Below are 12,183 nucleotides of genomic sequence, written 5' to 3'. Positions count from 1 at the left end.
GAGAAACAAAGACAAACACAATAGGACCATCTCCACAACTTCATTGCCCCTCATCAATCTCAGTTATTGCAGTCTAGTTCCTTTCAGCCCTTAATGTGCCTAATGTTGATCTGGAGGAACTTGGATTAATGGAAGAAGAGGCCAGGAAATTGCATGTGATGTGACATACTAGGAATGAATCATGAGCAATAGGCATACCTAAGTGATGTACAAGACATCTGTATGAACAACTGACAGAGTTTGAGAGAGGTTGTCCTCCTTTCTGATAGTCTCTTAAAGTCCTCCAGAACAGATCTGCTATGGCTCCATGGGTTCCTAAATATGTCCATTGTTTTCAATACAATCATACAATGAAATGGTTAATTTGGCACACAGCCCACAGGCCCACCCAGCCTATCGCAAGTCAATTATCCAGCCTCGCACAAACTCTGTTATTTGTTGTAGCGATGTCTCATAGGTATTCTAGGCACATCTATTACTTACGGATCTTGGCTAGCATCTCTCATGACATGAGTAGGCCCTGTAATAATTAAGAGGGAAATTTCTCAAGGCAGTATTATTGGACCTTTATGTTTTCTTATATATAATATGTAAATGATATGAGAAAAGAAGATGAATCAGAGAAAAGGCTTTTTGCGGATGATGTTATTCTGTATAGAGTAATAAATAGGTGACAAGATTGTGAACAACTACAAAAAAAAGGACCTCGATAATGTTGTGAGATGGACAGCAGGCAATGGTATGATGATAAACGTGGTTAAAAGTCAGGTTGTGAGTTTCACAAATAGGGAAAAACCTCTCATTTTTAATTACTGCATTGATGGGGGTGAAAGTTCCTTATGGGGATCACTGTAAGTATCTAGGTGTTAATATAAGGAAAGATCTTCATTTGGGTAATCACATAAATGGGATTGTAAATAAAGGGTACAGATCTCTGCAAATGGTTATAAGGGTGTTTAGGGGTTTTAGTATGGATGTAAAGGAGAGGGCATACAAGTCTCTGGTAAGACCCCAACTAGAGTATGGTTCCAGTGTATGGGACCCTCACCAGGATTACTTGATTCAAGAACTGGAAAAAATCCAAAGATAAACAGCTCAATTTGTTCTGGGTGATTTTCGACAAAAGAGTAGCATTACAAAAATGTTGCAAAATTTGGGCTGGGAAGACTTGGGAGAAAGAATACGAGCTGCTCGACTAAGTGGTATGTTCTGAACTGTCTGTGGAGACATGGTGTGGCATAACATTAGTAGATGAATAAGTCTGAGTGGTGTCTTTAAAAGTAGGAAAGATCACAATATGAAGATAAAGTTGGAATTCAAGAGGACAAATTGGAACAACTATTTGTTTATAGGAAGGGGAGTTAGGGATTGGAATAACTTACTAAGGGAGATGTTCAATAAATTTCCAATTTCTTTGAAATCATTCAAGAAAAAGCTAGGAAAACAACGGATAGGGAATCTGCCAACTGGGCTACTGCCCTAAATGCAGATCAATAGTGATTGTTAGTGATTGATCGATCTGCTTTTCGGAGGGCTCATCTTGAGGAGGCTATATTCCTGGGACCTTCTCTTTGCACAGAGTCAACAGTGTACTGTAAGATTAATCATTTAGTTTAAATATATTTTGTTACTTGATGCAAGAAAAGAATAGTGGTAGCAAAACAAGTCTTCCAAAATAAGAAAAACTTACTGCTAAACAACCATCTCAATTTGGAGACCAGAAAATAATTTCTCAAGACCTTTGTTTGGAGTATGCTACTGTGTGGATGTGAAACCTGGACATTAGGGAAATAGGAAGAAACAAAACTTGAGGCTGCTGAAATGTGGTTTTGGAGAAGAATTACAAAAACAAATTGGATGGATAGAAAGACAAATGACATTGTTGTAAAGAACGTAAAAGAGGATTGATGTTTATTAAATACGATAAAGAAGAGGAAAACAAAGTTCCTTGGACACGTACTGAGACATAACTCTCTTCTCCAAACTATCATTGAAGGTAAAGTACTGGGAAAGAGACCCAGGAGACAACCAAGGATGTCATACATTAGGAACTCCGTCGGTGAACTGGCACGTGGTTCATATAGCAACATGAAGAGGCTAAAAGAAGGTCATCAGATGTGGCTACAGTAACAAGGCATTGCCTTTAGTAGACAATAATGATTACGATGATGACTGGATGCAAGTAGGTTGTGTGTGTGAAAACAATATTTCATATGTTACAGGCTAGGTTATGTACTAAGGTCTAATCATGTGTATTTAGCTCATCTACTATAGGTTAGGCTATGTTAAATAATCTTCCATGTGTTCTGCATTGTTCAGGAAACTTCTAGTTACATGTGTGATAACTTTAGAACTGTGTATTGGGGTTACATCGTGCTTATTACTTGTAAATAATATTTTGTGTGTTGCAAGTTATCCGAGAAATTTCCTATTGGATGTGTGTTAACCTAAGTGAACTCTGGAACCTTGATGTACCAAAGACATCTCAACAGTGTTCTACGTATTTCTAGCTATCCATAGGTAATATGCTGTAATGTGTAATGACAAACTTGTTTCAAGATAATTCTTGAACAGGAACTTACCAAGGACTTCTGGATATTATTGGTAGAATCTTCCAGGTGAAAAAAAGAACTACAACATGTTTTTCAGTCAGTGATGGAACGAATGAAGCCCCCATCTTGTAGCGAGGATGGGAATTGTGCCGGCTGACGAAGCCTGTCGCTCTCCTCTGGGGCAATGATTAATGACTGACATATGAAATGAAATGATATTGGAGAGTGTTGCTGGAATGAAAGATGACAGGGAAAACAGAGTACCTGGAGAAAAACCTGTTCCGCCTCCACTTTATCCAGCACAAATCTCACATGGAGTGACCGGGATTTAAACCAAGGAACCCAGCGGTGTGGGGACAATGCGTTGCTGCCTGAGCCATGGAGGCTTTAGAACCTTCCAGGTATGTATCTTGTGTTAATACTATGTTGTAAGAGAAAATTATCCAGAACCATAGCCAGAATGTATATAAAAGTGTTCAGTCTAGTTACAGTAGAAACTTGCCGCCTGCTCTGATAACCAAGAGTTCACGGCCGTTTTCAATTTGTCATCATCATTGTAGTGGCTACCACCGAGGTGATGTTTGAGGCGGCGGAACAGATGGAATTGCGGAACTGCAGCTCAGACCCGAGGATTATTGAACACTTTTGGCTCGGACCTTGACCTTGCGCCGAGCAATTACCATCTGTTCCGCCACCTCAAACATCACCTCAGCGGCAACCACTGCATTGATGACGACGAAGTGGAAATGGCCGTGAACTCTTGGTTATCAGAGCATACAGCAAGTTTCTATGAAATGAAATGAAATGTCATATGGCTTTTAGTGCCGGGATATCCCAGGACGGGTTTGGTTCGCCAAGGTGCAGGTCTTTCAGTTTGACTCCCGTAGGCGACCTGCGCATCGTGATGAGGATGAAATGATGATGAAGACAACACATACACACAGCCCCCGTACTGTAGGAATTAACCAATTAAGGTTAAAATCCCGACCCGGCCGGGAATAGAACCCGGGACCCTCTGAACCGAAGGCCAGTACGCTGACCGTTCAGCCAACGAGTTGGACAGCAAGTTTCTATGAAGAGGGTATTCAAAACTTAGTTGTAAGGTATGATAAGTGTTTAAACAAACTTGGCGGCTATGTTGAAAAATGGAGTAAAGTATGTAGAATCTGCAAATAAATGTGGAGTTTGAAAATCGTCTTTTGCTGTATAGTTATTTTCAAACGGCCCTTACTTAAAAAACATGCCTTGTATGTGCTAAGTGAAAATATATATGAGTAGCCAGTAATAGTAATGGTTTTATTTTGGTACATCACTGCATCTACGTTATACTGAAAGATATGGTATTCAGGGAATTGAAAAAACCTCTTTGTAATTCTAACAAATTATTAAATTAGTGTAGTTTATAATGCATGTACAGTCAAGGATTTCAGAGAGATTCCTTGAGTATGTTTTAATGCAGAATACTTTCTTTTTTCGGAGGACCTACAGTACTTGGTCAAAGTGTTCAACAGATGTATAGCGCATGTGTGTACTCTGTCATGGTCATACTGTAGTTACCATAAATCATTGTTAAATATAACTTCAGAGTGAAAAATAAGCACCAAGCAAGTGTATGTGCAGTTTGGATGACGTAGCTATCAGCTTGCATTCGGGAGATAGTGGGTTCAATCCCCACTGTTGGCAGCCCTGAAAATGGTTTTCCATGGTTTTCCATTTTCTCAGCAGGAAAATGATGGGGCTGTACCTTAACTAAGGCCACAGTCACTTCCTTCCCACTCCTAGCCCTTCCTACCCCATCATCACCATCTGTGTCGGTGCGACGTAAAGCAGATTGTTGAAAAATAAGCCTATTTTACATTACATGTTTTGTTTATCTATTCGTGCATTTTAATCACTGTTAGGGCAAATAATAATTGTCTTTTGGACAAGGAATATACCAGCAGAACCTGTCTCCACCATCCTTATCCCATCGACAAAACTTTGTGAGTGTGAAAATGTAAACTGCTGAAGAATATGTTTACTCGGATAAGAATTGCAGCCGACGATATCAGCAGTAAAGTAAAATTAGCTGTGAAGAGAATGAAAAACAGGAAAGATCCTGGACCTTATGAAGACATGGAAAAGCCTTGGGGAAGAAGGTATTGACATGCTGTGGAATTATGTGAGTAAAATATTCAATCAAGAGGAGCTATCTAATGAATGGAGGAAAAATGTCCTTGTCCCAATCTACAGAAAACAGAATATCTGCATTTCAGTGGGGCTCAAGACTCTGAAATTAGCATGCAAGGAACAGTGCTAAAGGGAGTGGAAACATTTCAATATCTAGGATCTGTCTTGTCAAAGAATGTATATCTGGATGAAGAGGAAACCTGAGGATCCAGGCAGGGTGGATACATTGGAGAAAAATGTTAGGTATGATCTATGATCGTCGAATAAAGCTAACAGTGAAGGGGAAAATAAACAAAATCATAGTATGCCCATCTATGATATATGGTGCTGAAACATGGGCAGGAAAAAAAAAGGAGGAGAACAAGCTTAATGTGGCCAAAATGAAAATGCTCACATGGATATGTGGGGTTGCCAAACTTGACAGAATGAGGAATGAGGTAATAAGAGGGACTTAAAAGGTAGTGGAGGCTTTAAGGAAGATCCAGGACAGAAGAATGTAGTGATGTGAGGTGAAGAGGAAATGGCAATGTGGGAAGAAGTAACATAAGATTTAGGCTGCAGATGAAAGAGCCAGAATAAGACCAAAACAGTAATGGATGGACATTATTAAACCAAATGCACCTGCAGGCGGATTGGTATGCACTCTGTCTTATGAGCATTCTGGTCTGCACCTGTGATCCCGTTAGAGTGTTGGAAAAGCAGTAGAGAATGAAAGAAAAAGAACAATTGCTGAGGGCTTACTTAAATAAATATGGCCCCCTTTTCTTCTTTTGCCCTGAAATGTTTTTCTGTCATTTCTCATTTTCACACCAGGCAAATGCTGGGGGCTGTACCTTAATTAAGGCTATGGCCGCTTCCTTCCCACTCTTAGCCTTTTTCCATCCTTGCATCGCTGAAAACCTTCAATGTATTTATGTGAAGTTAAACCATTAGCAGTAGTGGGTTTGAATCCCACTGTCGGCAGCCCTGGACGTGTTTTTCCGTGGTTTCCCATTTTCACACCAGGCAAATGCTGGGGCTGTACCTTAATTAAGGCCACGGTCGTTTCCTTCCAATTCCTAGCCCTTTCCTATCCCATCGTCGCCATAAGACCTATCTGTGTCAGTGTGACGTAAAGTCACTAGAAAAAAAAAAAGAAACAAAACCATTAGCAAAACAAAAAAAATCTTTCTTCCTCTTGTTTCCTTCTTCTCCTTTAAGTAAAGACAGCAAAAGAGTAGTTCCTGACAGTTTACTCTATCATATATGGCCCCTTTTTCTTCCTTTCTTCTTCTACTTCTCTTTAGGAAAAATGGGAGAGAAACTAAATGGCTGAGGGCTTATGCAATGAAATATGACTTTTTATTTTCTTTCTCTTTCCTCATTGTTCTTCTCATTTAGGAAAAGTGGAGGAGAAAGAAAAAGAACAATGGCAGAGGGTTTCTTCAGTCAAATATGTTTTCTTTTTTCTTTAGGAAATGCAGAAGAAAATTCTTTAGGAAAAGCAAGGAGAAAGAAAAAGAACAATGGCTGAGGGCTTCCTCAATCAAATATGACTTCTTCTGTTCCTTATTTCCTTCTTCTTGTCCGGCCCCATGGCTAAATGTTAGCGTGCTAGCCTTTGGCCACAGGAGTCCTGGGTTCGATTCCCAGCAGGGTCAGGAATTTTAACCAGCACTGGTTAATTTTGCTGGCACGGGGGCAGGGTGTATGTGTTGTCTTCATCATCATTTCCTCCTCATCACAACGTGCAGATTGCGTACGGGAGTCAAATCAAAAGACGTGCATCTGGTGAGCCGAACATGTCTTCGGGCACTCCCAGCACTAAAAGCCATACGACATTTCATTTAATGTAATTTCACTTCTTCTTCTTCTTCTTCTTCTTCTTCTTCTTCTTCTTCTTCTTCTTCTTCTTCTTCTTCTTCTTCTTCTTCTTTAGGAAACATGGAGGAGAAATAAAGAGAACAATGGCTGATTGTTTACTCGATTATATAGGAATTCTTTTCTTTATTCTTTTATTGCTGTTACAATACCTTATTTGTTCTGGATAAGGCTATTTCAGACTTGTTCGTAGAGTTTTGAAACAATGCTACTGAAGGGATTTTTACTCCAGAAAGTTGGTGGATTCCTATCAATGTCAGTGACCATAGTGATTAGGTGCAAATGGGTTAAGGAGAACTAAAGGGCTATTGGAGGTGGATACACATGACAGGACCAAGTTGAGATGAACTGCCAGGAACATCGACCCCATATGAAAATGAGAAATGGTGGATCAAGAAAGAAAGAAAAGAAGAGGAAGAAGAAGAAGTTTCTTCAAGGAATGGATTTTGCGTTCATTGTGCAGCAAGCAATGTACAGCAAAATTGTTGCAACATTGTCCAGACCACTGTGGGTAGGGAAGTGTACTGTTATCATTCTTGTTTATAATGGTAATGGATGAAATCATAAATGGGACAAAGGAAAAACATGAGGACAAGGAGCTGAAGATGATGTTGTTTACAGATGACATTGCTGGTTTGGCTGCAGACAAGAAAGGAAGTGCAAAATCAACTGGTCATGCTGAGTGAGTAAATTAATTATGGAAAGAAAATAACCATGAAGATAGGCAATTAGAGGAGAAAGAAAAGGGAAAGGTACAACAAGAACCGGAGGACATTGTGGAAATCTACAAGTACTTGTGAAGAGAACCAATGCAGAATACAGGACTGGACATGCAGAACAGTAAAAGGATATAACAAGGAAATGCATTTTACTTGACTTGGAAGAAGGAAGTATGAAGGAAGTGTGAAGACATACTGAGATATGCAGCAGAGATCTGTGGATGCTGATGAAAAGACAGGCCAGTGAGATAAATTTTAGAAGTATGATAGGAAAGACAAGAAAGGAAAGAGTAAGAAATGAGGATGTCAGGAAGGAAATCAGAGTGGAAATGGTTTCCAACAGCATAAAGAGAAATAAACTGAGATGCTTTATGCATGTTAAAAAGATGGAAGCAGATAATGGAGGCTAAGATACATTGAAGGAAGAAGAACAAGAGAAGTAAACCAAGACTAAGGTGGATGAACTTGATCAAGTACACTAGGCTATAATAAGAAGGAACCTGTATAGGAAACATGTAAGGAACAGTTCGATAGAGGAGGATAAAAATGGTGTCATTAATATCCTGACCAAGCTGCAGCTGAAAAATGAATATTGGTGATGATGTCCATTTTCTTCTTTTCCAATACTAGTTTTCTTTTTACATACACTTTTATGTTTACTAATGGTTCTCATTGTGTATGGATAACTGTTTGGTATAGGTTAAGATTACAAAATATGGCTCCCCTAGGAAAAAATAAATGTAATCAATTAAACTTCCATCTTCTTACCATGTACTTAATTTAATTCTGAAGAACAATCAAATGACAGCATATTTAGCAACACTTACCCGGATGATGTCGAAGAGGAAGTTCCCAGAACCACCACCAGAGCCTCCACTGCTGCTGGCTCCACCTCCAAGACTGAAGTTGATTAGCCTCTTGTTTCTGTCGGAATCTTCAGATGCTGAGTCATCGCTTGCTGCCTCGACGTTGGCTGGGTCGGGGGCATCGTTACCACCGCTGGCTGCTAGTTCTTGATCCTGGTCAACATTTTCAGGAAGGAGCCGCACCTCATTTTGTTGAGATTCAGCACCAATCACTTGATTTTCGTCCTCAGGATTGAGCTCCGTTTGCTGGAGAGGACATTTAGTAGAGTCAATTAGTTACATGCAAATTAATTTCCATAATATGTTTAAAAAAATGTTAGTTGTTCAGCAATCTACAGAAGCTGTTCTTAGGGGGCTTAGCCATTCAAAACATACACTGCTTGATCTGTGAAACTGTACTGACTTTTTGTTCTTACTAAAATGAAATAGCTCTGTTCAAACTGAACGTTAAAAGTCACCAGGGGCGTAAAGAATGCGATGTGAGCCGGCCTGCCAACATAAACATTTGGGCCCAACGAATAAAATTTTAAAACCTATGAATAACTAATATAAATTTGATTAAGCAGGTAAAAGTAATGCAATACGTTTTCAAGTTATATACATAAAAGGATTATTCATTATTGTTAAATTATTATAAAATAATTCTGCTGTATTCATTCAGTACAATAAAGTGCTGACAGATGCAGAAGAGAAAAACTACTCTTACACTGTCGGCGAGCAGTCATCACTGCAATCACATGGTCGTCTTGTAGTACAAAAATTGGCATTTGCGTGGAGTTGAAGTAACTAAACCACAGAAAACCACTTCTGGGACGGGCAACAAGTTGTTTTTAACAAACTGAGGTAGCAGCAAGCATAGGAACAAGGACATGTTTGTTTGGTTCAGACAAGTGTAATTTTGTTTTTAATTTTGACAAATTTGGTACCAGCTGAAACTGAAGAACTTGACAGTTAAAAATGGCTCGCATGGTCCGACGAGATTAAGAGGAGAAATTCTGATCTACATGAAAGGTCGTAGAACTATAGCAGTGTAAATAAGGATTTAAGGAAAGGAGAAATTTTCAAGAACAGAGGAGACAGCATTTTAAATGTTAGTATATAGTGACTAATGTAATAGGTTTTATTCATTTTATGATTTGATTTGAAAATTATTCTATTTTTCTATTATTCTATTTTTAAAGTTTATACTAAATGACATAGTAAGTGTAAGTGAACAGTTTAGACACAAAAGAGATATTTTAACGATTTCAAGATTTATGTATAATTTGTTTTGTTGATGACTGTATTGTACAAATGTGTCAAGTCCAAGGATTTTGTGTGATGTTTTTGCACTGCTGAGGAAGAGAGCAGTTGAGCTCTTGAAAGATGTATGGTAGATAATTATAATTATAATTATAATTAAGTACTGACAAGGCGGTAAAGTGTTTCAAAGAAATTAAATATAAGTCAATACGGACAAGATAGAACAGGGGTTTCCAATTTGCAAGGGCTCGAGGGCCATTTTTGAAACCTTAGTCATGTTCGCGGGCTGCACTGATGGCTCTGCATGGCTCATTGTTGGTCAGGCTTAGTAATATCGCATTAGTATTCCACTGCTATTTCATCGCGTATATATATACTTTTTTTTGCTCGCACGTTCACTTCAATCGAGACAATGATTATTAATATGCATAGTTCAATTGAAAAGAGGGTTTGATCATTTTAATTGCTTAAAAAATTATTTTAAAATTGCATAAAAGAGTGAAATTTGGAGCCGGGCTGAGTGGCCGAGACGGTTGAGGCGCTGGCTCAGTCCTGTGGTATTTTTTTTTCAAATACATCAGCCTTGTGTCGGTAGATTTACTGGCACATAAAAAGAACTCCTTTAGGACAAAATTTTGACACCTCGGCGTCTCCCCAAACCATCAAAAGTAGTCAGTGGGATGCAAAAATAATAACATTATTACTTGAAATTTGGATTTTAAATGTTTTAAAATCAAAAATAATCTGTTGAGAAGAAGAAAATACTTGAAAAGAGGAATTAGTATTAAAGAATAATTAGTTCTGACTTGGGTCTGTAAGGTGTATACAAATTAATATGTTTTTGAACAAGCTAATAAATATTTTTGTGACTTTCCTTCACATTATTTCTTACAGTGCCCTCGCGGGCCACATGCGGCCCGTGGGCCGCCATTTGGAAACCCCTGAGATAGAAGCATCATGGTTAAAATAATCAAAACTGAGGTAGAGTCGATCCTGTTCTATTTCCTTATAGTGAGTTTTAAATTCATGTCACTGAGCAAGTGGGTGCGTGGTTTGGGTCACGTAGCTATAAGCTTGCATTTGGGACATAACGGGTTTGAACTGTACTGTTGGCAGCCATGAAGATGGTTTCCCATGGTTTCTCATTATCACACCAGGCAAATGCTGGGGCTTTATCTTAAGTAAGTCCATGGTCGTTTCCTTCCCACTCCTAGACCTTTCCTGTTCCATCATCGCCGTAAGACCTATGTGCGTTGGTGTGACAAAATAAATAGTAAAGAAAGAAAAAAAAAATCATGTCACATTCAGGAATTGAACCCAGGCCAGAAACTACTCTGCTAACCCCTAGACCATGGCAGTGAACACAGAGAACTGTGCGTCAGAATCTGCCGTTATTGTTCCTTGGAGGACACCTGTATGAGTGTTCTTTTAATGTGCAAATGCTGGCAGACTACAACACTCACACAGTGCCTGACAGATCAGAAGCTTGATCCAGTGGTATAGAATCTATGATGACTGGAGACTGCAGAGACTTTACAGGAGTATACGTTAGTTGCACTTTTACTGAGGCATCATTATACTCGCCAGAGAAATCTGATGATCATTTGTAAAGTTCACTATGGTTTCTATTAGACCAAGCAGCATATGTTATTTAGGGAAAGCATGAGCTGCCATTCATACCAAATGATAGATAAGTTCTTTCTTCTTGTAGAATAATAATAAGAATAAGAAAATGTATAAAAAATTTAGAATACAGTATTAAGCACTTTCAAGATATGCACAAAGGGATGAAGAACGGATCTAAAATTCCATAGTTATTCAACCACTAAATTACTTCCTATAATGTAATAGGAGCTGATGGGTGGGTCAGAAATTACAGGGTGATTTAGGAGATGGAAATGAAACATGGCCAAACCATCATTCTAATTAAAAATAAGGCAATTAATATATATTCTTGTTTAAACATAACAAGGGTGTGGGAACTCATTTGACAATGGCTAGATTTAAGCATGCTTCTACTGATATTTTGGGTGAAAACCTGATTCCAATAATAACTAATCAAGATTGGTAATAATCCCAATTTTAATTGCTAGAAGTAGAAGTAGACGTTATTTCAAACAACTAAGTCCCTACTTTTCATTTAGCATTATTTTTGGTTGATACCTTGATTCACTCCACTAAAAGGCAACTACATGAAAATATGGTACTAAGTGAGTTGAAGGTGAGAAATGAGTTCTGTAGCTATAAGTAGAGCTCTACACTGATGCAGATATCCACAAAGTTAGTGTCTTGGTGGATGGCAGTGCAGATCATTTTCATCAATGATATTTATTGATTTTCTCTCAGGTATACTCTAGAAATCGTGACAAATCAGTCTTTCATATATTTCATGCAATTATTTTTGCTTGTGGTGAGGTGACCTTTGATCCCATAAAGCTGTACATCTGCCCTAAGTCTTACTGGCTCCTGCCTGCAATTAGTGGAAGGAAAGAACTGCTCAATATGTTGGTATCTATCGCAAGAGGAAATTCCTCATAAACCTGTCGCTGTGGGGGTGGGAGACTGGTGCTAGGTGTTGTTGATGTTTGGGTCGTCAATCCATAGACTGGTTTGATGCAGCATCTATGCCACCCTATTCTGCGCTAACCTTTTCATTTCTACTTAACTATTACATCGTACATCTACTCTAATCTCTCACAGAGCCAAGACATGCAACATGACATTCTTCTGACGTGAATGACTCATACTCATTGGGATCTCCCCAGTGATCAGTTT

General features: G+C 38.7%; 1 protein-coding gene across 1 annotated transcript in view; it reads right to left on the bottom strand.

The window, feature by feature from the left end:
• LOC136872270 (uncharacterized) overlaps positions 1 to 12,183 on the bottom strand; it is a 141,418-nt gene that overhangs the window by 34,409 nt on the left and 94,826 nt on the right. Inside the window, exon 5 of the mRNA XM_067146094.2 lies at positions 8,128 to 8,412. Within this exon, the coding sequence (XP_067002195.1) occupies positions 8,128 to 8,412 (285 nt within the window). The remainder of the gene's footprint in view (positions 1 to 8,127; positions 8,413 to 12,183) is intronic.

The sequence above is a fragment of the Anabrus simplex genome, chromosome 1 (assembly GCF_040414725.1).
Source record: "Anabrus simplex isolate iqAnaSimp1 chromosome 1, ASM4041472v1, whole genome shotgun sequence".
Classification (NCBI taxonomy): Eukaryota; Metazoa; Arthropoda; class Insecta; order Orthoptera; family Tettigoniidae; genus Anabrus; species Anabrus simplex.
This window is presented reverse-complemented; position numbering and strand designations above follow the sequence as displayed.